This window comes from Polyodon spathula, chromosome 10, assembly GCF_017654505.1.
Source record: "Polyodon spathula isolate WHYD16114869_AA chromosome 10, ASM1765450v1, whole genome shotgun sequence".
In the NCBI taxonomy this organism is placed as follows: domain Eukaryota; kingdom Metazoa; phylum Chordata; class Actinopteri; order Acipenseriformes; family Polyodontidae; genus Polyodon; species Polyodon spathula.
In genome coordinates, this window is record NC_054543.1 from 45,042,013 (window position 1) to 45,069,076 (window position 27,064).

Genomic DNA, 27,064 nt, shown 5'->3' on the forward strand with positions numbered 1-27,064 from the left:
ATAAAAAATGACCATCTCTTCATACTGGCTAACTAGTCAAGGTAACCCCAGTTCTTACTGGTGACGTTTTCAGTTTCTGATTTAAAACAGATGCCTTGAAATATTTCAATTACTATGTTCAACATCAAAGTAATACAGATAACTGTAACAATATGAAAAGAAAGCGCTGTATGGTTATACGCTTACAAATACACATTACGCCTAATACTGTACAACAGGGGTTGGTTATAACGTAAACAAGTGAAATACAATTATAAATAACAATATTAATAATACTACATTTTACCTGGCTTTTTGGCATTCAGGGGTAATTAGATTTTGTTTCTTAAGTGAATTAGGCCTATGTGTTTTAATGTCTAAACGGACAGTGTTATTTTTGTAACTACAGTACAGTAGTTGCATGAGCGATCTCTCAGTTTTCAACTCATACACTTTTCGAGTTACAGTAGTATTTTGCAATTGACCTTACAAACATGGCAGTGAAGCTATTCCACCAAATCAGGGCTCTTCATTATATAACACCCGGAGTGGGCGCATTTCTAAGGACCCACAATCTCACAGCTCTCTCCTGATTGGCTCGCTGATGGAACGCTGGTGTGCTATTGGTGTTTGAGCACGTCAATCGCTTGCCTGTCACAGAGTTTTGCGGTGACTTGCAGACCGGCACGCTTGCTTGCTGTCATTGCATCCGAGTAGGGTTTGCAGACAGAAGCTTTATTAGAGAATTGGAAAAAAAAAAAAAAAAAAAAAAAATGAAATTGTCCGCGGCGACCTTCTATGCCTTGCTGGCCGGTTTGTTTGCAGTAGCGATTCGCGACGTGCTTTTTGGATACGAGGAGAACGGCTGTAGCATGACCTACATGTTCGAGTATCCCGAATACCAGGTGAGTAGCAGCACTGGCAACAACAGAACGAGCGATGCCTGCACAGTTTCTATAGTGACTGAGCGAGCCTGTTGCTAAGTGAGTGAGATGCGCTTGATACAGGCGTGCTGGTTAGCACGGGGAGCGGAGTAAGAAGTCTGTGGTTAATGATATTAAACGGGTAGTGTGGCAGCATCACAGATACAGTACATGTCGTTTTCTTTCGTTTTTACTTCCCTGCATATTTGGTGAAGGACACCCAATACACCGACCGCACCCCTTACATTTCAGCATTCCACACGAGCGGCGTTCCTCGTTTTTAATAAATACAGAAATTACACAATGTTGTCGCTGCGAGCGAGTTATAATGAATTGACCCGATGATATTCAAGTGAGTGACTGATTAGCAACCGAGTCTCGGCACGGCTGTATAAAAGGATGATTGCTTCAGGCACACAGGGTTGAGTGTACAGCGAGGAGGCACGGCAGAGGAGAGAAATTACAAAGTATAAATAGCAGTTGCGAGCGTGCTGGCTTTTAAACCAGCAGGGTACTTGTTATTGCTTGTTGTCTGTTTGTTTTGGCCACAGCGCCGTTTTGTTTTGTGTGCAAAGTTTTGTTTTCTGTTTTAACCCTTTCCTCACTCACCAGTCCTGTCTGTGTGCTCTGTTTCATTTCCCATTGCATTATACAGTAGATCCAGACAGACCCAAACACAAAACAAAAAGAAACAAATGATATTCAACAGTTGTTATGCTAGGGATAGACACAAACACATGCCCATGCCTGCCTAACAAAAACCACATACTCTCTAATTAAGCCATTTATATTTTATTACATTACACAAACAACATACATAAAACATATTTACACAAAGAAAAGGGGTGGAGGCTTACAAGAAGTATAACCTCTGGGATAGCTGTGGCAATCACAAACCAATTTAAAGTATCAGTAATGTAACAACAGGACTGCTGTAGAGCACAGGCATTTCTGGAGACATTTCTGTACAAAGGGGCAAGCAGGTTGCCATGGGGATAGAGTTCCTGCTGCAGTTAAAACTGGCTTTGTGGAGCGTGTAATCAGTCAGACACTATTATTATTATTGTTATTATTATTATTACGTTGTTGTTGTTGTTGTTGTTGTTGTTATTTATTCCATCATGCAACCTTGGGCTTGTGATTCACTGTTTGGGTGATGGCAGGATAGACAAGGCTGTGGCATCCTTGCTCGTGCACAGTTTGTAGTATTTCAGAAGTTACAGAGGAAGTAGGAGGAATAGTCGTATATTTTTTATAAGAAAAATGACCCCAACAGAATTTTCTATTACATGTTCTGTGATGCAAGAAAGTTGGATTATTAACCCCTTTTCTTCCAGGTCAGAATCATAAGCATTAATCAGACCCATATGTGAGATGGGGGACGGGGGGGGTATACCCTCTGGGGCAGGGTTTAAATCCCCCTTGCCCTCCGAAACTGGCTTCCCTGCTTTCTGTTTCAAGCTTATGTATTTAGAACTGCACTGGGGGATAACTGTCTGTACCTACTGTGTAATAAAAATACAAGAGTAAAGCATGGGCTGTTTACTGTATCCTTATTCTACTGATCGGTGGCCAATCTTTACGTTCAACAGCGTTTTGCACAAGCAGATCATCACCTACACATTACTTATCTACCGTTTCCTAATAGAAAACGCCCTGCCTGGTTAACACCCTGTTATGTGTGTTCTGTATTCTCTTTTGCTGTTTTTCCTGAGCTCGTCATTTGCTTACTAACCATCTGTCACAAAGACGGCTGCAGTGGGTGACATCAGACCAGAACCAGGAACCAACACAGAATAGACAGAGAGACATGGGGTTTGGTGAAGCTGAGCGCTTGCTTGCGCTCAACATTTAATAATTAAACAATTAAACAAAAAAACAGCACACGGCACTTGAGGCCAAAATAAACAAACAAACAAAACGGATTAACACTACACAAAACGGACACTAACAAACAGCGGACGAACAGACAAACACGATGAGCTGCTATTATTTACTTTGATTATTATTACCTCCATCTCCAATCCTGTTCTCCACTCACCGAACACACAACACGCAACATACAACACCGAAATACACGCAGGGGCGGGGCAACATTGCCACACCATCCCAGTAGAAATTGCTGTGGAATAGACTTCTCAGTAAAAGGCTGATTGAGTGTGTGGGTTGGGGAAAGCCTAACAGCATTGCGCTGTGCACTGAAGCCCACAGCTTAGGCATTGTGTACTGAAACCTGTGCAACCCTAATATGCTTCCCTGTCTATCTTCAGAAAAAAAAAATCTGTGAAGTCTTTTCAGAAGCATGTTTGCTGGAAAGTTAGTAAACCTGCCCAATAATTCACACAGGATGTTCAACAGGCAGTAAACTGTTTGGAAAGGGGAGGTGCTATGGCATGATACAAGTATATAATTAAAGGAAAACCAGTCAAGTGTTCTTAAGCCATACAGCTGACTGGTTTTGTTGTATCTGCTGTATGTGAGCTGACTGGTCTATTTCAGGAAGTGTTTCAAATCTTATATAATATTTTACAGTAACTCAGTTGCAGTGATTTGTCCATACATTAGAAATAATAAAAATAACTTAATAAATTCAATAGCCAAGGTTTTTTTGTTTCACCCCCAGTGCATTCAAGACTACATTTTGTAAGCTGAATTCACCATTTGTGGTCTCAATATATTAGTGTCGGGAGCTATCGTCAGGCAGCAGCCTTTTGTCTCTCTGGAAGGATTAAATGTACATAAATCATCTAAGATTATTCTACAATTAACAAACAGTGAGCTCATTAGTGTTGTTTCTGGCTTTTCACTTCTGAGCAGGGTGTGCTTTGCAATGTGTAAGCTGCTTTCTGATGAATGCCATTGCCAAGTTTATTTTGAGTACTGCTACTGTGTATGTCATTGTGATTGAGGGTTTTAACACGATTGATTACTTATGATAAGTTGTGTTTAGGTGTGGACTCTCCTCCACCTATCTGGTCTGTCTGTGGCACACATGGTGAACACTGCCTTGAATCTTCTCCAAATTTTTATCATAGTCTCTCATAGGCCCCATGCTTGTGATAGACCTTTTGGGTATAACTGTTGATTTTACACAAATTTAACCAACAAAGTCCAAGATTATCAGGACTCTCCCTGCGTGTGATTATCAGGACTCTCCCTGCGTGTGATTATCAGGACTCTCCCTGCGTGTGATTATCAGGACTCTCCCTGCGTGTGATTATCAGGACTCTCCCTGCGTGTGATTATCAGGACTCTCCCTGCGTGTGATTATCAGGGCTCTCCCTGCGTGTGATTATCAGGGCTCTCCCTGCGTGTGATTATCAGGGCTCTCCCTGCGTGTGATTATCAGGACTCTCCCTGCGTGTGATTATCAGGACTCTCCCTGCGTGTGATTATCAGGACTCTCCCTGCGTGTGATTATCAGGGCTCTCCCTGCGTGTGATTATCAGGGCTCTCCCTGCGTGTGATTATCAGGACTCTCCCTGCGTGTGATTATCAGGACTCTCCCTGCGTGTGATTATCAGGACTCTCCCTGCGTGTGATTATCAGGACTCTCCCTGCGTGTGATTATCAGGACTCTCCCTGCGTGTGATTATCAGGGCTCTCCCTGCATGTGATTATCAGGGCTCTCCCTGCGTGTGCTTATCAGACTCTCACTGTTTTAGACACCAGCATGGTTGTGGTGATGTTGTGATCCTCCCTCCTCTGCAGAGAATCAGACTTCCGAAGAGGCTGCAGCGACAGTACCCGAGCTACGGGCTCTACCTCTATGGAGAAGGGAGCTATGCTGAGGAGAACAAGAAGCTGAAGCTGACTGGGATCCCCGTCCTCTTTCTGCCTGGGAACGCTGGCAGCTACAAGCAGGGTAAGGGCTGTCTGGTGGCTTTGTACTGGGTGTTTCAACGCATGTGTTTTTCATCTTTCAATAGCCAGCTTGTAGGTGATGTCACAATAATATCTTCACCAAACTTTAAACCCAGGGCTCTCCACAGCTATGGCTAATGTTTCAACAGTCTAAAACAAGAATAAATTGATAATTTGGTGTGGCACCAACAGAAAACGCTCTCAAAAATAATAATTTCAACTTGTATTCAGGTAGACTGCTCAACAGTGGAATTTCCAGGTGATATTTCCAGTTGGTGAGATCTGTGATCACTGCTCTGAGAATGCTTTCCTGACTATACAGTACTGAGGCCTGCATGATGCGGCTTGCAGAGAGAGAGGAAGGCAGTCCTCGAATCAGCACAGGCAATGCTCATGGTGAATCTGCCTACAACAGGGTTAGGGAGATTTCAGGTTCACGGTTCAGACTGAACCAGCATAGAGCATTGCTCACAAGGGGAGGAGACAACATCACAGACAGTGGGTACTGTGTGTGTGTGTGTGTGTGTGTGTGTGTGTGTGTGTGTGTGTGTGCACGTGTGTGTATAATGACCTCCCTTCCCACCAACACATGCATACATGGCACTCCCTAGGTGATGCAACAGCTTTAGGGTTAAGAGGACAAGTTTAAGTACATACCTTATCAGAGGAAAAGTCTTGAAAGCTGAGTGTGTAGTAATCCATCAGCGGTTGCAAGCTTGTACTTACTCTGTTTTACTTCTGTTAATCTGTAACAGTGTCATGGGATTTTAATCAAGCCACACGACCCATATAGCTATTTGCAGGGTAATTAGCAGTCTTTTGAAACTCATTTAAAATGACTATAAACTGGGACAGTACAGTACACCCGAATATACCAGTTTAATTGAGTAAGGAGCAGCAGCACAGTCATTTATTTTATTAACCCCTTAACCCCTTTTATTAAATTCAATGTATCAGACTCCCCCCCCCATCCCAAACAGTGTTTTAATTAAATAAATACAAAATTAGTGACTGATAATCCTGCTCAAAACACTAAAACTATCATCTAGTATCGTTATAGGGCTATCTTTTTAAAAATGTTTCTTGAAGGTAAAATCATTCGACAATAAAGCACTGCCAGTGTTCTCTTCCCTGTGCTGCAGCCCGATCCATTGGTTCTGTAGCCCTCCGGAAAGCAGAGAATATCGACAACCGCTTTCACCTGAATGTCTTCACCGTGGACTTCAACGAGGAGCTGGTGGCCTTGTACGGGGGCAGCCTGCAGAGACAGACCAAGTTCGTCCATGAGTGCATCAGAGCCATCCTCAAGCTGTACAAGGTGAGGCACGCCAGCACACTGCAGGGAAGCGCTCATGGCAAGGATAGTCCTCCTGTTATGTGAATTTCACTTTAATCCTATGTTTGTTGGTTGTTTTTAATTTCCAGTTGCCACATAGCCATTGTATAATCCCAGTGTGGCAGTGGAGGCTGTGTGTGTCCTTGTGGGAAATCAGCAGTTTTCTTGCTGTTGTCTCATAGACAGTATCCCACAATGACACACACCCTGTCCCGCTGTAAAACTTAATTAACAGCCCTGGTATAGTCGGACCCAGCGCTCTTGGTATCTACAGCCTGGCCGGTGGCTGCTGGCTGTGTGTAACCCTTGTGTGTAACCCTTTGGTGTTGCGTGTCGTTTGCTGGCAGGATCAGACTGCGCCCCCTAGCAGCGTGGCGGTGGTAGGACACTCCATGGGCGGGATCGTGGCGAGGGCCCTTTTCACGCTGCCCAAGTTCAACCATAGACTCATCAGCCTCATTATCACCCAGGCCACACCTCACCAGGGACCTGTGCTGCCCCTGGACAGCGACCTCCTCGGTAAGAGGGAGAGCCGGGACAGGACCTAGGTCAGGAGCGAGGCCGGGACTTTTAGTGCTATGAGAGAGCAGCCCTTACACCAGTGTCTCATGTTGTCCATTCCAAACCAGAACCATGTTCCAGTTTAAACAGCTCGGTTCAATGAAGCATGGAAAGACCTGGCTGGAGCAAGGCTCTGGGCTGCTCAGTGCAATAATTAAAGCATGTGGTTAGAACACAGCTCTTGACTGTGATGGATTAAAGGAGACCACTGTATTTTATACGACATGCAGACAGACACACCTTGCTGATAATACCTAACTTCTCCTTGTTAAGCTGTAGTAATGCTTTTTGCAATCTTAAAGCTTTAGTAGGCATTTCCAATTAGAAGGAGATCTTCAGAATGGATTGAAAGAGACACAAGTTAATACCACTTCTCTATACACTGGAAGCTGCGTTAAGTGAGCAAGCTAGGGTGTTTATAAAAATGACCTGCATCTTTCACTTTACAGGAACTGTTTCATCCATACCTTGAGACACAGTCATAAGATACGCAGTAGGCATTATTACAAAAAATAACTTTTAACAAGAATTCTTACTGTATATTCCTATAACTCGGGTTTAGATCACTTTTTAATTGAGGTTAATTAAAAAGAAAGAGAGATCATCTGACTTGGGAACAAGGATATCAAAACTGGGGGATTACAATTTCTCAGGCAGGGGTTCTTATTTAAGCACCAGAATGAATTATTTTTTAATTAGTTTTCCAAATTTAATAGCATGCATGTTACTGCCTGTTTTGCGATCAAAAGTTTGAATTTTTGAAAAAAAATAACTTCAGTCATAAGAGCACTAATACTTTATTATGCAGTTGAAAGAATATCAAATTGCTTCAATAGAAGGAGGACAAGTAAAGTATGTGCATGCATGTAGGAATCTTTGGATTATAAGTGCAGATCTGATAGTGTACACACAGCTGCTGTGCATTAGCAGTTTGAATACAGCTGTTTCACTTTTTCCACTGTGATCCAATGATACGGCATGACATCTAATTTAGTAATGTCAACATATGCTTTTTCAATCACACTTTCAGGAATTACACGTTACATATTTTGCTTTTACTCTTTACAGTGTGTGTCCCTTAATCAGGGAGCATTTATCTTAAATAAAGGGGCATGTAAATTACCTTCTTAAGATGAAGTGGTAAATTCCAGCCCGTTGGAATGTCAGCCAGAATCGGATGTCAGAAGGTGTGTCCTGTATGTTTCAGATTTCTATGTGACGGTGAACCAGCGCTGGTCTGAGCGCGCTCAGGAGCTGCGCAATGTGACGGTGCTGTCGGTGGGAGGGGGGTTCCGTGACTATCAGGTGCGCTCCGGACTCACCGCCCTGCCCTGCCCCTCGGACGACCCCAACAAGCTCTCCCTCGTGGTACGATGCGCTCTGAGTACTGCTGGGGCATTGTTATTGTACTATAGTTTAAAAAGTACTTGATATAGTGGATTTTTATATGCCAATTTACATGGGCTTTTATTTGTGGATTTCCTCAGCATACAAAAATCACTTCATGATAAGAGGGCATGTAAAGCAGGAGGCACCAGTCTGTTTATTTGATGTGAACCAATTCTTTCTGTTAACAGAGTACAGCTGTGCCAAGGACCTGGGTCTCCACTGATCACCTCTCCATTGTTTGGTATGTAAAATACATGCATACGTTCATACACACATGTATAAATACACATACAAGGAGTACACATACGTCTTTCTGCATTTTATACATGCAAACATATACACCCTTCCATGTAATACCTTAAGCTTTAGCATGCATTTCCACCTGGTTCTCGGTCCTTGGACACTCTTCTTATGAATATGAGAATTGGATACAACTCATTCCGAATGGGTGTTAAACTATAAATACAATACACTAAATGAATGTTTAATGTTCTCATATCTGCTTAATACCGGTTTGGTGCTGGTCTTATACCATTGCAATTACTTCATTCCTCTCCTCAGAGTTTGCACTTTTGCTTGATTCAGATCGGGCCCAGGTACTGTATGTTACAGTGCTTGTCTCTGGTGCAGGATTTCAGGATTTCCACTAGATGGCGCTGCCCAATGCACTATTATTTGGAAAAAGTAGAAAGAGTGCAACTTGCGGCTGCAGCTTAATAGATTGCATGCTCAGCCTCGGTATTGAGCATGTGATGAGTACAGTGGCAGTGTAAGTTGTTTAGCGCACTGTCCTCGCTCCTCTGCGTTGCAGGTGTAAGGAGCTGGTGCTGGCTACTGTCCGAACCTTCTTCGACCTCGTGGACCCTGACACCAAGCAGGTCTGTACGAAAGAGGGGGCTGATTTAGTGTGCAGTTATCTTAACTTGTATTGAACTGCAGCAGTAATAGTGTAGCAGTTTGGTGTTTGAATCATAATAAACCTGTAGTTTCAATTTTAGGCTTTCTGGATGAGGTGAGACTGGGTTAGCAGGTAGCAATGAATTTAGCTGAAGACTAGTTAAACAGCTGTAGGCTGAAATTCATCTGAATAAAAAAAGAATTACACTGGAGAAAGAGCTCCTAACTGCTCTATGTGGTTAATCCATAACAATATAAACATTCAATCCTAAGATAGATATAGATATATACACACACCTAATGTTTGCCCTGTGGTAAATTTGGATTTAAAATAAAATCGGAAAAGTGCATTTTTTTACATAAAGGGAAAGACAAGAGGGATAAAATCATTAGAAATAAAACCAGAAATCTGTCTCTAATCATGTCTGTATATAGGACAAGACATGAACACATGGTCTCTGCTAAATACATGTATTGTTATTATTATTATTATTATTATTATTATTATTATTTAATAATGATCATAAGAATATTGCAAGAAGGGATGCAGTGAAGTTTAAAAAGATTAATCAGATCATAAAAAAGGGTTTTCTTAAAAGAGTTTAAGAAAAATAAATAATAAATTTAGTTAATTTACCCAAGTACGTAACAGATCTTACAGAATTTTTTTTTGGTTTTGTTTTTATTGTCATTAAGCACCCTGACATTACTTTATTTCTGAATCCACCTCAAATGCTGTGGCATTAACAACCATCCCCTTAGTTATTTTATAGATTGACCGCAGAGCTGGTAAATCAGCACAATTACCAGTTAATCTATAGATTTACTGATTTTACACATGAACTTTAATTATAACTTGACTGAACTTTAATTGAATGAACTTTATATATATAAATATTTATACAGATACACACACACACACACACACACACACACTCACTGCTGTGCAAAAGTCTTAAGCAGTGCAGTGTTTCTCTTCAGCAAACACACACAGGGGTGTTCATGTCTTTGCAGATAGCACAGGACCCAGAGAAGAGAATGGCTGTGATCCGGCATCATTTTGTCAGACACCCTGTGAAAATCTACGATGACACAGAGGACGATGTCATCACATTCTCAGGTTTGTGTGGTTGTAATGAGGCCACTAGAGGGCAGGCTAACCTGGGTGAAATGCTGCATTGTGGATTGAGGAACCAATGAGGGTGCTTCCTCAGATGATCTGTATCATGATAGACGTGTGCAGCATGATACAGAACTAAAAGCCCTACATACGCAGCTGCTTGTAGTACACCAGTAGTGATGAGGTAGGGGGACCCCCCCCCCCCCTTCCCCCAACACACACACAGACACACACACACACACACACAGTTTAAGAACCAGTACCTTGGTGTAATGCTACTAGAAACCATTCTGAATGTTTGTTTTTTTCAGTGCCATCAGAGGTATGGACTAAGGTCCTGGCTCCCACGCTGTCTTACACAAGCCCTACGGTAACTGTGATCTCTTCTCTCTAAATGTGTTCCTCCAGTTCATCAGTGCAAGTAGCAAGTTCAACAGAGAACTGTTGTTCAATAAAAAGTAATTGTCACTGTTTTTATATGTAGGGAGAGCTCATAAACAGCACAGTATGACAAAACAAAAACAATGTATTAATTATTCCAGAACTTGATTTTTGAATTGACCTCCCCCACTGGTCTGGCACATGAGAAGTTGCAGAAATTCTGCACACCTGCACTGGTACAGTCTTGCTCTGTGTGTCCAGCGTCTGTAAGAAAGTAAACACAGTACAGGGTTAGCAGTGCTGTGTGAATATGTAGTCTGATAACACCCTTTTAAAGAGGCATCCCAGTACCTTGTCATTGTAGTTCTGATATTATGTTTTTTTTGTATTTGTTTTGTATTTGTTTTATTTTCTGATTTACTGTTACAGTAAGATCACTTACATTTTCCATTCTGTGCAGGAACCCAGAACAAAATATTGTATTTTTCCTCTTTCAAGTCACAGAAAATCCTACAGCCATTTCCACTGTCGGAGCAGCAATCTGGTAAGAGGACTGAGCTGTGTGTGTCTCGAGCTGTGGGGGGGAGTACTGGTTTCTGTACTGTAGCGGTCCAGACCCTGTGAGTGTGGACGCATGCCCATCAGATGTCTTTCTAGCTGACCAGCGTTCAGTCTGACCACCCGCTCTGTGTTCCTTTCCATCAAGACTGCCCTCCATTTCAACCCAAAGGGTCATCTCTCAGATACACAGTTGCAAGTTAAGCATTCCTAAATACAGGGGCAGTGGCTGCAGTGTAGTGGGTTAAAAGTTAAGTTGTCTAACCAATTGGCACTGAAATTAAACTGAGCATTATTAGCTCAATATTAGTATATTTTATGGTTAGAAATTAGCAGAAGCCCGGTGGCCACTGCTTTGGTAGTTTCCCTATGTTAGTTAAAATAGAGAATGGAGATTTTTTAAAGTGCCGAAAGAGTACCCCAACCTGCAGTGTCGGGATGCCAAGCTCACTGGACTGCAACACCCTTAGAAGAGTTATTAAAAACAGGGGCTTGTCTGCATGCTTGTACACTCTATATCTCAATACTGAGTTATGCCTTGATTGCCTGGCCAGCCCTTTTTTCTTTCCATTGGCTGATTTAAAAGCACTGCAGCCAAAGGAAGGGCATGGAATGAAGCATGAGCTGCACTCTGGCCAGCAGGTGATAACTTGGTCAGAGGTTACAGTGTTGTTCCCTCACTGTTAGCGACCTGCCAAGGTGATCTCAGAGGTGTTCTCCTTGCATCCCAGGGCAGCCTCTAAACACCCTTCCTTATGGTTTGACATGAGTCTAGTTTTGGCTGCATATAAGACATAGTGCCTTATCTTATTGGAATACAAAGAGCCACAGTAATGTGGATGGATGCACCAGATTCCTCAAAATGAACACTTCCAGGAGGTTTGTAGCAGACCTGTCTGAGTCTCTGCTTTCTCTCCACTTAACACACATTGTGACTCCCTGCCTTTTTACCTGTAAGGGGCTGATGCAGAGTTCAGTCTGTCCTGCACAGAAAACATTGGGGTGACGCTCCTGCACCAGCGCAGAAGAGAGGGCTCCTCAGTGCTGTGTAGAAGTGAAATGTTGAATTTAACAATAAGAGTGTGCGTGTGTGTGTGTCCGTGTCTGTGTGCATGCGTGTGTGTGTGTGTGTGTGTGTGAGTGAGAGAACTCCAATACTAACCTCCCCTGGCTTCCTTTGTGTTTTTCACTGACAGGAGATGAGCAGCTGGCTGTTTGGCTGCACACAGAGTAACGGGCTGGCATGGTGAGTGTGCTGCATGTTCTCCCCACAGTTTAGCAGGAACAGGCTAAACGTCCCCCTTCAGCTTTTCTTGCTTCTAGTCTCTTTGTTGATCTCTAAAGCAGTGCCCGGTTGCCTCTTCCCTTTTTCATTTGCTGTGTGAGTTCACTCCCTGCCAGCCTGTTGTTTGTCCCCCTGAGCAGGGTTTCATTATAAGGAGATTAGGAATTTGGCTCCTCTCAAATTGTTTTTGTGTGAGAGGAAGTCAGGGCAGTGTCCCTCCTGGCGCTCCATCTATTAGTATTATTGCTGTCCTAGCTGATTGTGTATTTGAAGCAGGGGTCACTTGGCTTGCTGATTTATTTCACATCACTATTGTAAGGATATATTGAAAGGGCTGGTTTACATTTTTATAGGTACGCAGAACAGATTTGAACTTACCGAGAAACAAATGCAGGTTGTTGTAGCAGCATGTGGGTTTGTGATATTCTCAATCTGCCGTTTCTATGGGTTCATTCACCCATTGATGAAGAGCAGAGTCAGTGCAGTTTATATACTTGTACTTTTTGAATACATGTAAATGTATTGATGGGAATTGTATATGCGGGATAGCAGCCTGCAAACATTAAAAAACAAAACAAATAACAAGCTGGCTAAACACGAGTTCAAACCAGGATTTGCTATTAAAGGAGTCCTGGACTTGCTCGTTGGGAGAGGCTTTGATAAATAATGTAAGAAGAGCTCTGATTGTGATGTGCTGTGAGAGCTGCCCTGGGGAGTGGAAGGGGAGGGAGGAGAGGGTTTATGTAAAGGAGCCTTGATTTCTAATGATTTCTTGATTTCTCACTTTCTCACACACATGCTGTTGTGATACCCACAGCCTGCAGGCGGTAGATCTGTCTTGGGAGACTGAATTACTCCCAGCCTTTAAGGTGAGTTTCATTGATTTTATTGCATGTTTGCCTGTGAGCAAACAGATGGTGTTTGAATAGAAATAGGCACTGTTCCATGTAGAGTGTCTGTGCAGAGAAAATATATAAATATATAACACAGTCCATATAGCACATAATACTGAGGACCAATATCCAAGACCAGCGTGTGCGTGTACGGATATAATTCCACAAAGGGCCGGAATTGAAAATCACTGGCTTTACAATGTGTTCTTATCCTGGCTTGATAAACACAGTCAAATTGAAGTAGGAGCTTCTTCCATAGTGCAGGTACCTCAATCCACTCTCAGCCCTGCTCCCTGCTCTGCTCTCTTCCAGGTTTTGACTCTGAAACTGGATGATTATCCTTCCTTCTCCCACATTGTTGTCAGCGCCTCAAACATCAGCATGAACGTACAGTTTGTCTGGGTTAGTTGATTGATAAGGGGGCCCCCCAATGTCCGCCCCCCCCCCCCCCCCCCACAACACACACACACACACACACACACATTGCAGACGGTGTGTGTTTTTAATAATGCAGTTTGGTGGAGAGGTCTTTGCTTTCCAGTCCTCTTGTTCACCCAAAGTTTTCATAACAAGATGCTCTTATACCATCAGATTCAGGGTCAACTGTACATACTAGCTTATAGTGGCTGTTTGTTTCCTCCCTGTCTCCCCTGCAGTTCAGTGTAGACTGTGAGTTTTTCAATGAAGTCTCTCGGATCGTCTCCACTCCTGTGACTCACGTCTTGTCTTTCGGTGGGTACCTTCATCACCCTTCTAAAAGTTAATCACAGCTAGATTGCTATTCCATATTAGGGTTACGAAGGTCCTGGTGTCCTACTGTCTCATGGTGTTGCCACTTTAACGTGTTACTCATCCCCTTGGCGTTTGGTTTTGCAGGTGTGACTGTGAGTGAGGTGGTTTTGCACCCAACAGGCCTTATCCACAATATTCAGCTACAGGACTTTCACCAGGTAGGGGGGCACAGACCACACTGCAAACCATCCATACCTTCACATCACAAAGATATAGAGCTGTACACAACAGAAAACTGGTAATAAAACCATCCATACCTTCACATCACAAAGATATAGAGCCGTACGCAACAGAAACCTGGTAAAAAAAACCATCCATACCTTCACATCACGAAGATATAGAGCCGTACGCAACAGAAACCTGGTAATAAAACCATCCATACCTTCACATCACGAAGATATAGAGCCGTACGCAACAGAAACCTGGTAATAAAACCATCCATACCTTCACATCACGAAGATATAGAGCCGTACGCAACAGAAACCTGGTAAAAAAAACCACCCATACCTTCACATCACAAAGATACAGAAGAGCTGTACGCAACAGAAACCTGGTAATAAAACCATCCATACCTTCACATCACGAAGATATAGAGCCGTACGCAACAGAAACCTGGTAATAAAACCATCCATACCTTCACATCACGAAGATATAGAGCCGTACGCAACAGAAACCTGGTAAAAAAAACCATCCATACCTTCACATCACGAAGATATAGAGCCGTACGCAACAGAAACCTGGTAAAAAAAAACCATCCATACCTTCACATCACGAAGATATAGAGCCGTACGCAACAGAAACCTGGTAAAAAAAACCATCCATACCTTCACATCACGAAGATATAGAGCCGTACGCAACAGAAACCTGGTAAAAAAAAACCATCCATACCTTCACATCACGAAGATATAGAGCCGTACGCAACAGAAACCTGGTAATAAAACCATCCATACCTTCACATCACGAAGATATAGAGCCGTACGCAACAGAAACCTGGTAATAAAACCATCCATACCTTCACATCACGAAGATATAGAGCCACACGCAACAGAAACCTGGTAAAAAAACCATCCATACCTTCACATCACGAAGATATAGAGCCGTACGCAACAGAAACCTGGTAATAAAACCATCCATACCTTCACATCACGAAGATATAGAGCCGTACGCAACAGAAACCTGGTAATAAAACCATCCATACCTTCACATCACGAAGATATAGAGCCGTACGCAACAGAAACCTGGTAATAAAACCATCCATACCTTCACATCACGAAGATATAGAGCCGTACGCAACAGAAACCTGGTAAAAAAAACCATCCATACCTTCACATCACGAAGATATAGAGCCGTACGCAACAGAAACCTGGTAAAAAAACCATCCATACCTTCACATCACGAAGATATAGAGCCGTACGCAACAGAAACCTGGTAATAAAACCATCCATACCTTCACATCACGAAGATATAGAGCCGTACGCAACAGAAACCTGGTAAAAAAACCATCCATACCTTCACATCACGAAGATATAGAGCCGTACGCAACAGAAACCTGGTAAAAAAAAAACCATCCATACCTTCACATCACGAAGATATAGGGCCACACGCAACAGAAACCTGGTAAAAAAAAACCATCCATACCTTCACATCACGAAGATATAGAGCCGTACGCAACAGAAACCTGGTAAAAAAACCATCCATACCTTCACATCACGAAGATATAGAGCCGTACGCAACAGAAACCTGGTAATAAAACCATCCATACCTTCACATCACGAAGATATAGAGCCGTACGCAACAGAAACCTGGTAATAAAACCATCCATACCTTCACATCACGAAGATATAGAGCCGTACGCAACAGAAACCTGGTAATAAAACCATCCATACCTTCACATCACGAAGATATAGAGCCGTACGCAACAGAAACCTGGTAATAAAACCATCCATACCTTCACATCACGAAGATATAGAGCCACACGCAACAGAAACCTGGTAATAAAACCATCCATACCTTCACATCACGAAGATACAGAGCCGTACGCAACAGAAACCTGGTAATAAAACCATCCATACCTTCACATCACGAAGATATAGAGCCGTACGCAACAGAAACCTGGTAATAAAACCATCCATACCTTCACATCACGAAGATATAGAGCCGTACGCAACAGAAACCTGGTAATAAAACCATCCATACCTTCACATCACGAAGATATAGAGCCGTACGCAACAGAAACCTGGTAAAAAAAACATCCATACCTTCACATCACGAAGATATAGAGCCGTACACAACAGAAACCTGGTAAAAAAAACCATCCATACCTTCACATCACGAAGATATAGAGCCGTACGCAACAGAAACCTGGTAATGAAGATATAGAGCCGTACGCAACAGAAACCTGGTAATAAAACCATCCATACCTTCACATCACGAAGATATAGAGCCGTACGCAACAGAAACCTGGTAAAAAAACCATCCATACCTTCACATCACGAAGATATAGAGCCGTACGCAACAGAAACCTGGTAAAAAAACCATCCATACCTTCACATCACGAAGATATAGAGCCGTACGCAACAGAAACCTGGTAATAAAACCATCCATACCTTCACATCACAAGATATAGAGCCGTACGCAACAGAAACCTGGTAATAAAACCATCCATACCTTCACATCACGAAGATATAGAGCCGTACGCAACAGAAACCTGGTAAAAAAACCATCCATACCTTCACATCACGAAGATATAGAGCCGTATGCAACAGAAACCTGGTAATAAAACCATCCATACCTTCACATCACGAAGATATAGAGCCACACGCAACAGAAACCTGGTAAAAAAAAACCATCCATACCTTCACATCACGAAGATATAGAGCCGTACGCAACAGAAACCTGGTAAAAAAAAACCATCCATACCTTCACATCACGAAGATATAGAGCCGTACGCAACAGAAACCTGGTAAAAAAACCATCCATACCTTCACATCACGAAGATATAGAGCCGTACGCAACAGAAACCTGGTAATAAAACCATCCATACCTTCACATCACGAAGATATAGAGCCGTACGCAACAGAAACCTGGTAAAAAAACCATCCATACCTTCACATCACGAAGATATAGAGCCGTACGCAACAGAAACCTGGTAATAAAACCATCCATACCTTCACATCACGAAGATATAGAGCCGTACGCAACAGAAACCTGGTAATAAAACCATCCATACCTTCACATCACGAAGATATAGAGCCGTACGCAACAGAAACCTGGTAATAAAACCATCCATACCTTCACATCACGAAGATATAGAGCCGTACGCAACAGAAACCTGGTAATAAAACCATCCATACCTTCACATCACGAAGATATAGAGCCGTACGCAACAGAAACCTGGTAAAAAAACCATCCATACCTTCACATCACGAAGATATAGAGCCGTACGCAACAGAAACCTGGTAATAAAACCATCCATACCTTCACATCACGAAGATATAGAGCCGTACGCAACAGAAACCTGGTAAAAAAACCATCCATACCTTCACATCACGAAGATATAGAGCCGTACGCAACAGAAACCTGGTAAAAAAAAGACAAAGGTTAAACGAGAAGTCTTTTTCAATGTTATTAATTGTGGGTAATTTTGTACCAGTTAGACTGTCATAACATTTAAAGCCATGCCTGTTTTAATGTCTGTATGTTTTCTATACTGTACTTCACTATTGTTATTCCTGCTTTTATCATTATTTACCACGTACTGCTGTCCCTTTCTAACCACAGAGGGTTGTTCTTTCACAGAGCACTGCATTCAGCATGTAATAGGAGAATGAAGCTAGCAGAATCACTGTAATCACAGAGCACTGCATTCAGCATGTAATAGGAGAATGAAGCTAGCAGAATCACTGTAATCACAGAGCACTGCATTCAGCATGTAATAGGAGAATGAAGCTAGCAGAATCACTGTAATCACACAGCACTGCATTCAGCATGTAATAGGAGAATGAAGCTAGCAGAATCACTGTAATCACAGAGCACTGCATTCAGCATGTAATAGGAGAATGAAGCTAGCAGAATCACTGTAATCACAGAGCACTGCATTCAGCATGTAATAGGAGAATGAAGCTAGCAGAATCACTGTAATCACACAGCACTGCATTCAGCATGTAATAGGAGAATGAAGCTAGCAGAATCACTGTAATCACAGAGCACTGCATTCAGTATGTAATAGAGAATGAAGCTAGCAGAATCACTGTAATCACACAGCACTGCATTCAGCATGTAATAAGAGAATGAAGCTAGCAGAATCACTGTAATCACACAGCACTGCATTCAGCATGTAATAAGAGAATGAAGCTAGCAGAATCACTGTAATCACACAGCACTGCATTCAGCATGTAATAGAGAATGAAGCTAGCAGAATCACTGTAATCACACAGCACTGCATTCAGTATGTAATAGAGAATGAAGCTAGCAGAATCACTGTAATCACAGAGCACTGCATTCAGCATGTAATAAGAGAATGAAGCTAGCAGAATCACTGTAATCACACAGCACTGCATTCAGCATGTAATAAGAGAATGAAGCTAGCAGAATCACTGTAATCACACAGCACTGCATTCAGCATGTAATAGGAGAATGAAGCTAGCAGAATCACTGTAATCACACAGCACTGCATTCAGCATGTAATAGAGAATGAAGCTAGCAGAATCACTGTAATCACAGAGCACTGCATTCAGCATGTAATAGGAGAATGAAGCTAGCAGAATCACTGTAATCACAGAGCACTGCATTCAGCATGTAATAGGAGAATGAAGCTAGCAGAATCACTGTAATCACAGAGCACTGCATTCAGTATGTAATAGGAGAATGAAGCTAGCAGAATCACTGTAATCACACAGCACTGCATTCAGTATGTAATAGGAGAATGAAGCTAGCAGAATCACTGTAATCACAGAGCACTGCATTCAGCATGTAATAGGAGAATGAAGCTAGCAGAATCACTGTAATCACAGAGCACTGCATTCAGCATGTAATAGGAGAATGAAGCTAGCAGAATCACTGTAATCACACAGCACTGCATTCAGCATGTAATAGGAGAATGAAGCTAGCAGAATCACTGTAATCACAGAGCACTGCATTCAGCATGTAATAGGAGAATGAAGCTAGCAGAATCACTGTAATCACAGAGCACTGCATTCAGTATGTAATAGGAGAATGAAGCTAGCAGAATCACTGTAATCACAGAGCACTGCATTCAGCATGTAATAGAATGAAGCTAGCAGAATCACTGTAATCACAGAGCACTGCATTCAGTATGTAATAGGAGAATGAAGCTAGCAGAATCACTGTAATCACAGAGCACTGCATTCAGCATGTAATAGGAGAATGAAGCTAGCAGAATCACTGTAATCACACAGCACTGCATTCAGTATGTAATAGGAGAATGAAGATAGCAGAATCACTGTAATCACAGAGCACTGCATTCAGCATGTAATAGGAGAATGAAGCTAGCAGAATCACTGTAATCACAGAGCACTGCATTCAGTATGTAATAGGAGAATGAAGCTAGCAGAATCACTGTAATCACAGAGCACTGCATTCAGCATGTAATAGGAGAATGAAGCTAGCAGAATCACTGTAATCACAGAGCACTGCATTCAGCATGTAATAATGAAGCTAGCAGAATGAAGTCATAGCAGATGCATCAGGCTTTTACAATCCGAATCACTGTAATCACAGAGCACTGCATTCAGCATGTAATAGGAGAATGAAGCTAGCAGAATCACTGTAATCACAGAGCACTGCATTCAGCATGTAATAGGAGAATGAAGCTAGCAGAATCACTGTAATCACAGAGCACTGCATTCAGTATGTAATAGGAGAATGAAGCTAGCAGAATCACTGTAATCACACAGCACTGCATTCAGTATGTAATAGGAGAATGAAGCTAGCAGAATCACTGTAATCACAGCACTGCATTCAGCATGTAATAGGAGAATGAAGCTAGCAGAATCACTGTAATCACAGAGCACTGCATTCAGTATGTAATAGAATGAAGATAGCAGAATCACTGTAATCACACAGCACTGCATTCAGCATGTAATAGGAGAATGAAGTTAGCAGAATCACTGTAATCACAGAGCACTGCATTCAGTATGTAATAGGAGAATGAAGCTAGCAGAATCACTGTAATCACAGAGCACTGCATTCAGTATGTAATAGAATGAAGCTAGCAGAATCACTGTAATCACAGAGCACTGCATTCAGTATGTAATAGGAGAATGAAGCTAGCAGAATCACTGTAATCACAGAGCACTGCATTCAGCATGTAATTGAATGAAGCTAGCAGAATCACTGTAGTCATAGCCCCCCCTCCTGTTTGTTTCAGATGCATCAGGCTTTTACAATCCGAATTGAGAGCCGCTGCCAGACACCGCAAGGTAAGCTGACAGTTCATGCTTTAATGGCAATGAAAGCGGTTGTTTTTCTTGCAGAATCTGAGATGCATTGACCGAATGTAATACAAAACATATTGATACCCACTATATGTTCTATATTTCTTTTGTACAGAAGGAAAGCACAGCGTTTACAGACTCAGAGTGCCGTGGTTTCGTGAGGATTCATTCACAACAGCAAGGTACAGCAGGTCAGATCCTTTTTATTGTTATAAGGCATTTGACCTCGGCGCTCTCTTTCCTTATGTAATCCACGCCATTAGTAACTTGACCTTTTGTTTCCTAGTGAATGTGGGTGGGGATTTGTCCTAAGAGGCGTGGTGTTGTGTGATAAGCCACATCATTCTCTGTGTGTTCTTGGTCATTGCAGTTTACAGGAAAGTAACTAGGCAGGTATTCTAGAGACAGCATTGGATAGATTATCTATACAAAACACTGACCTGAAATTCTTCATAGAGGGATGTAAAGCCCCCTTTCCCATAGCACAGTATAACCTCCACCTGTAATGAACTGAATATCACAGAACAATCACAAGCTTCAAAAGCTGTCATCTTGGCTGCTCACACAGCAGGAAACGATGATACTGGAGTGTCACATTCTGGCATTGTACGGAGACATTGTAATACTGCCCAAAATAAAGATATAAAAACTGATAGTCTTTTCTTTGGTCTCCCATTTTACAGACATCTAGATTACACCCTGAACACTGTAGTCCTGCTAACATTGTCAGAGCTCCTCATGCAACTGTAATTAATATCAGCCCTTGTAGACCACTGGTTCAACATGTTGTTCTTATGTAGTTAAGACCCCATTGATATGCATACAGTATAAAACATTTACAATTGCAAAGAGAGAATAATAATGATTGTATCATGCACTGTATCGTTTCTTTGCACGCACCTCCCTGATAGATTCTGCACTGTAACCTGTGTGTTCTGCCCTGTCTCCAGTGCTTTGCATTCTGCACTGTAACCTGCATGTTCTGCCCTGTCTCCAGTGCTTTGCATTCCTCACTGTAACCTGCATGTTCTGCCCTGTCTCCAGTGGTTCGTCTGTGGCTCAGATCTCTGCCAGGCTGCACTCCCCCCGGCCAGACAACACCTCCACAGCCAGCCTGCAGCTCCACACCAGCCCCGAGTGCCAGTACACGGTAAGGCTCCACCCCCTAGTGCCAAAGGCACCTTACTTTCTCCGGACCACGGCTAGCAAACCTCAATGCAGTGTAGCTCTGCCAGGTTAAAGGCTAAGTTTCCCTTTGAGTGTGAAGCTGTTGCAGTGTGCCCGGCTTACACATGTCTGATTCTACAGTGTTGTTTCATCTCCATCTAGTAATGCATGACGATTCAAGTATGGCAGGAAATATGGAACATAGATTCTGCATTGCCTCAACACGCAGCCTCCCTCAAATCACATTTTTTATAGAACTCCACAAAAAGGCAAGATGTAGATCTATTTGCGGATTGCAGGACGTGGTCTAGTTATGAGAGGTATTGGCATCTTACTTAATACAAATACATGCACAACCCTAACCCTAAGCCTAACCCTAACCCAGTGGCCCACTAGAGAGGCAGCAGACAGTTTAGCTGTAATCAAGGGTTAACCACATTGTCAAACCATTAAACTACTTGCATCAGCAAGTTAACCTCCACATCTCCACCTCTTTGAGCTACTGTAAGGACTGCATGCTATAGTCCTCGTTCTCTTTTACTTTTACTTATCTTTTGCACACACAATTTCCTGAACGAGCTGGTAGAATGCATTGGACTGTTGTGTGAGGGTAGAGGGTTTTCCCTTATAAAAGTTTTCGGAAGTAAAAGCATAGCAAAGCGTAATACAGCATATCTATGGTACCATGGTAACACGTAGGCATAGTAACAGTGTAAAGCCCAGAGGCATAGCGAGTTGGCTCCCTTACAGTAGCAGTATTAACAGAGGATCAAAACTTGTTGATGCTTTATAAATACTAAAGGGACTGCATAAGACAGCAAAGGCAAGCATGTGGTAATTGTAATAAAACCTCCAGTGTTCATTTATGCTGCCACGGGCCAGAGTGAATCACTGCGGTCCTTTTGTATCTGTTTGTTTCAGTAATTGAATGCATTATCCTTGATGAAAAATGCCCATTTCCATTTTCTTCATGGTTTCGTACCGTCAATGTCATCAAATTATACCAAATGTCAGTTATATTTTGTCTGTCAGCTCTGCCTGTCAGTGTTTTCCTGTGCGCACTTGGAACATTTACCCTTTAAGCCAAATTGCAGGCTCGACTTAGTTTTGTGATTCCACTGACAAATGTCAAGAGGACCCTTTGATCCATTCTCATTAGCCATGAGTGCAAATGGGTCATTGGTATATACACACACATATCAAGAGCAGTGTGATTGTATAATAGCTGAATTGTGTAATATAGAAACTGCATTCTGAAAACCCTTTCTCTAAATGCAGTTTTCTTTTGTAGAAACATAGTCTCTTACTGTTTTTAAGAAAACGTACAAGACCGCTCTGACTTTAACAACTGTAACGGCGGTAAGCCTTGCCACACTAAAGAATGTAAGAACTTTCCAGGTTGAAGTGATTCAACCTCAACAACATGACAAGATAGCCCATTCCATACCTTCACCACTCTCTGTGTGTCTCCTTCCCTCAATCTCTACTTCATTGCAACTGTGTGTCCTCCAGTTTCAGTACTGCGCTTAAAGTATTGCTTAGGGTTAACTATGCCCCACCCCTCCCCCATTCTGCTTTGTTTCTGGCTCATTAGATTAAGTTATTTCAGCCTATCTATGTTGGTCTGTCCACAAGTAAAGATCTGTCTGTAATTAAAAATATAACCCAGATTCTAACTTTAAAAAAAGTGAAGGTGTGTTCAAGTGCTGCGTTCCAAACTGGATGGTAAGCAAGGACAGCAGCCCATGTTGCTTACAAGCACTCAGCGTTAATGCTGTGGAATGAGCTTCATGGTATCCAGGCAGCTAATTGTGATAAACCACCTTTTAAAGCAGGCAGTGTCCCTGTGACTATAGACAGCGTGTCTCTTCACATAGCTGATTGAAGACGTATGGCTTTAATAGCGCTCTGACATTTGAATAGACAGCGGAGCATTACTCCAGCCTCCTGTGTGCAGTGCTAATGCAGCATAATTGGTTTAAAGCTCATTGTTAACCGTGAATAGAGACATTTCCTATCACCTAATGGGGAGCAAATCCACTACAAAGAGCCAATGCCTTGGCAGTATGCGCCAGCGGTAGATCATCATTGAGATGAACATGAAATTGAGATGTCTATTCTTAAAACCATAATTCACTGCCTTTGTTGTAAATGCCTGTTTTTAAAGTTTACAAAACATACTGAAAAGTCACATTTAGCTAAGCAAATGTAGAAGAAATAAAAAGACAATTTAAGAGAGTTCTATGTTTGGTCCTTACTTAAGTGGCAAATATTTACTGTCTGATACGTGCAAAATCAACACACGTACACACATTTCTCTTAATTGGGACCATGAAGAGACCCTTCATCCTTTACATACTCCGGGGTTGAAGACAGGCCACATCATCCAGTTATACAGGTATATGAAGATGTTGAGGAAGGCCTTTAGTGGAATCTGTACTGTACTGTTAGAAATGGACAGTGGTTAAAGGGTTCAACAATATCTGGACTGTTTGCTGTTTTTTTTTTTTTGCTGCACAAACGTTATTCGTAGTTTGTTATTTATGTATCTTCCTAAACCATATTCATGTTAACTGTTTTGCACAACTATTTTTTCTTGCTAGGTTACCATACGGACATCTGTTTTTCAAGTGCTTGGACAGGTAAGAGAGATTATTATTATTATTATTATTATTATTATTATTATTATTATTATGCATGCATAAATCATGTATTTTTGGAGTTTCAAGTTAAGATATAAATACTAATTTCACAGGGCTTTATGATTGTGTCATTGAATTCAGCTCATTAAATGATATTAGTTTGTAAAGATCACATTTCAGTAGCTGTCACTTAAACTCGGTATGAGGGAACAGGCAGTACTAGGGCACCGAGTCTTGTCTTGTGAGCCGAGCTGCATCATTCTGGAGGAGCGTCACCCGGTCCAATTGAACGCTGTCACCCCTCCCCTCCCCTCCCTGATGCTGCTTGTCTGCAGAGGGAATGGTTGTCGTAATGATGATGATGATGATGAGGATGATGGCGGAGAGCTGGAGGAGGGGTTATTTGGTTTCATTTGGAGTTCCAGGATGCTCGATGTGAACTGTCTTTCTGCTCACATTTAAAGACTTTGCTGCAGCCTTCATTCTGCTCAAGCAGATCCTTCCTGTGCCCCACCCAGGGCCGGCGTAACAGACAGCCGCATAGGGCGGCAAATTGGAGGGGCGGCATAAATGGTACATAATTACATTTTATACTTCACATGTCTTTAACTGTAAAATGTTCAACATCTTACATCACTGTTTCTTGTTCTGCAAAATGTATTGCTGATGTTCCGGAACCATATCATGAGCAGTGGTGTAGTCCTAAATCTGGAAGTACAGGAACGCTGGGGGGGTGATCATGCTGGTGCGAAATCTGGTCTCCCCTGGGCCAGGCTCTTGGCTGTTGAGCCCGAAGTTCCTTGCTTATTCAAATGGGGAGGAGCATTATTGGGTTTCATTTGTCATTTAAGCATTTTCATAACACATAGGTAAAGATTCTTTAATTCTTGAAAGTTCATTAAGTCAGGGACCTGTCTATAGAAAAAGTACCAGAGGATTTGCTGTGCACGATTATATGATCACTACCCTACCAGTTTTATAGTAGTTAAGGAACGCAATGCGGTACTGTACAGATAAGGTATAATGAAAATGTGATGTGTTTGAAGTAACCTGCTTATCCTGTCTCAGTTGTAACCAGTGATGATTGTAGATAGTTGTATATTATTTTGTGACGCTGTAAAAAAAGAAAACATAATCTTGTGTACAATAATTTGTTAATACATTGAGATATATATATATATATATATATTAGTAACGTCTTGTGTTTGTCTTGTTTGTTGTGTCTTGTTTAATGTTCTGTGTATTGTAAGGATATGGGGCATGCTGTTAGTATATGTGTGTGTGTGTGTGTGTGTGTGTGTGTGTGTATGTATGTGTGTGCGTGCCTTAGTGTGTGTGTGTGCGTGTGTAGTTCAACGTTATGGGGCCTGATTGCAGCAACAGCTTTTATAATCCTGCTGATAGTGCTGTTGGCTCAAACAAGTTCAGACGGGCAGGTTGGCAAACAGCTGCGATTCCTGTAAGGAGCTGGCTAGGTGACTGACTGACATCTCTGTGTGGGGAGAGGGGACTGATTCAGGACAAGATGACATTAAATATATTTAAGAGAATTCTTAAACTGGTGCCCGTTCTCAAGTGTGTATCCTAGTGTGAACAAATAAATGCGTGTCTAACATGTCCAATTCAATCATTTACTCCCAACATCAGAGTGTTAGAACTATGTTTATAAAAGTTTTCCACAGTAAAAGCATAGCACAGTGTAATAAGCACAGTTAAAGCATAGGAAAGCTTTGTAAAACACAGAGAGATGTGGTAAAGCATATTAAAAAACATGGCAAGCCAGGGTAACCTATGCTAAATGCATACTGTAACCACAGGAAAAGTGCAATACCATTCCAAACTTTTCTAAGGGTAACATAGTCACACACATACCTGCCCCTGTGCTGAGGTTATCCATGCACTGAATAGCTCAGCTTCTAACAAGCACAGCTCATGGAGACCGGGAGCATTGGTTGGTTAATTTGTTTGTCTGATAAGGTGAATTGGAGGAGCAGGACTGGGCTGGTCCCTGCTTAAGCCAGGTATTTCATCCAGCCTCCACTAGTACTGACAGATTGCTTGTGTGTTTCCAGGGCTGTGTGATTGGGGCTCTGGAACGGGGTGTGCTTTGCAGTGCTTAGAAACCCCAATCACATGTACACAGCCCTCCAGCAGGTATTTGGACAGGTGTCTTAAATTACCCTTCATATAAAAGAGTAGCGATTTTATGTTTTTGAGGATGTGAGGAAAAGTATCCAAGTGTGCAGAACTTCTGCTTCCAACAAGCACTGGGACGTAACTGAACAAATACTGTAAAACATCAAATGTTTGCTGGCAAGAAGTGTTCAATTTTGTTTTTATTAAAAATCTGCAAAATATACATGCCTCAAAATTAACATAGTTACTCACTTCATTTTCTTACGGATGTGGCAGGGCTGAGCTGTGCTTCGAAGTGATGTTTGTGAGCCAGTGGTGATGGTTGGCAGGAATGGGGTTAATTCCTATCCCTGCCAAATACACGTGAGAATGTGGCTGTTCCCAAATTGTATAATTGGTGCTAATTGGGAACAGTCACATGACATATAAAGGGAGCTAGAAGCTCCATGTGGGGGGGTCTTGCTGGATGCTGTGAAGGTGAATGCCCAGCCGGACAGAAGTTTTTGTTTTGTTTTTATTTTGCCCTGAGCAGTTTTTTTTTTTTTAATTTAATTTTGTTTAATAAGTGCGTGTCCCTGAGCTTCAATGCAGAGCTACTGCCTCTGAGTCTGAGTCTCTCTAACTGTTTGCCATCCTGTCACAGCGGTATATGTATAGCCCACATGCACAAATATTTGTTGCTGTAA

General features: G+C 42.1%; 1 protein-coding gene across 1 annotated transcript in view; it reads left to right on the top strand.

The window, feature by feature from the left end:
• The first annotated feature begins 659 nt into the window (after positions 1–659).
• Positions 660–27,064, top strand: part of LOC121322421 (GPI inositol-deacylase-like) — a 37,675-nt gene continuing 11,270 nt past the window's right edge. The window contains exons 1-19 of the mRNA XM_041262352.1: positions 660–884; positions 4,614–4,767; positions 5,909–6,084; positions 6,450–6,621; positions 7,871–8,031; positions 8,241–8,293; positions 8,864–8,930; positions 9,964–10,069; positions 10,381–10,439; positions 10,911–10,994; positions 12,205–12,254; positions 13,111–13,162; positions 13,499–13,582; positions 13,843–13,918; positions 14,063–14,136; positions 20,367–20,418; positions 20,549–20,624; positions 21,478–21,583; positions 24,204–24,242. Of these exons, the coding sequence (XP_041118286.1) occupies positions 753–884; positions 4,614–4,767; positions 5,909–6,084; positions 6,450–6,621; positions 7,871–8,031; positions 8,241–8,293; positions 8,864–8,930; positions 9,964–10,069; positions 10,381–10,439; positions 10,911–10,994; positions 12,205–12,254; positions 13,111–13,162; positions 13,499–13,582; positions 13,843–13,918; positions 14,063–14,136; positions 20,367–20,418; positions 20,549–20,624; positions 21,478–21,583; positions 24,204–24,242 (1,773 nt within the window). The 5' untranslated portion in view covers positions 660–752. The remainder of the gene's footprint in view (positions 885–4,613; positions 4,768–5,908; positions 6,085–6,449; positions 6,622–7,870; positions 8,032–8,240; positions 8,294–8,863; positions 8,931–9,963; positions 10,070–10,380; positions 10,440–10,910; positions 10,995–12,204; positions 12,255–13,110; positions 13,163–13,498; positions 13,583–13,842; positions 13,919–14,062; positions 14,137–20,366; positions 20,419–20,548; positions 20,625–21,477; positions 21,584–24,203; positions 24,243–27,064) is intronic.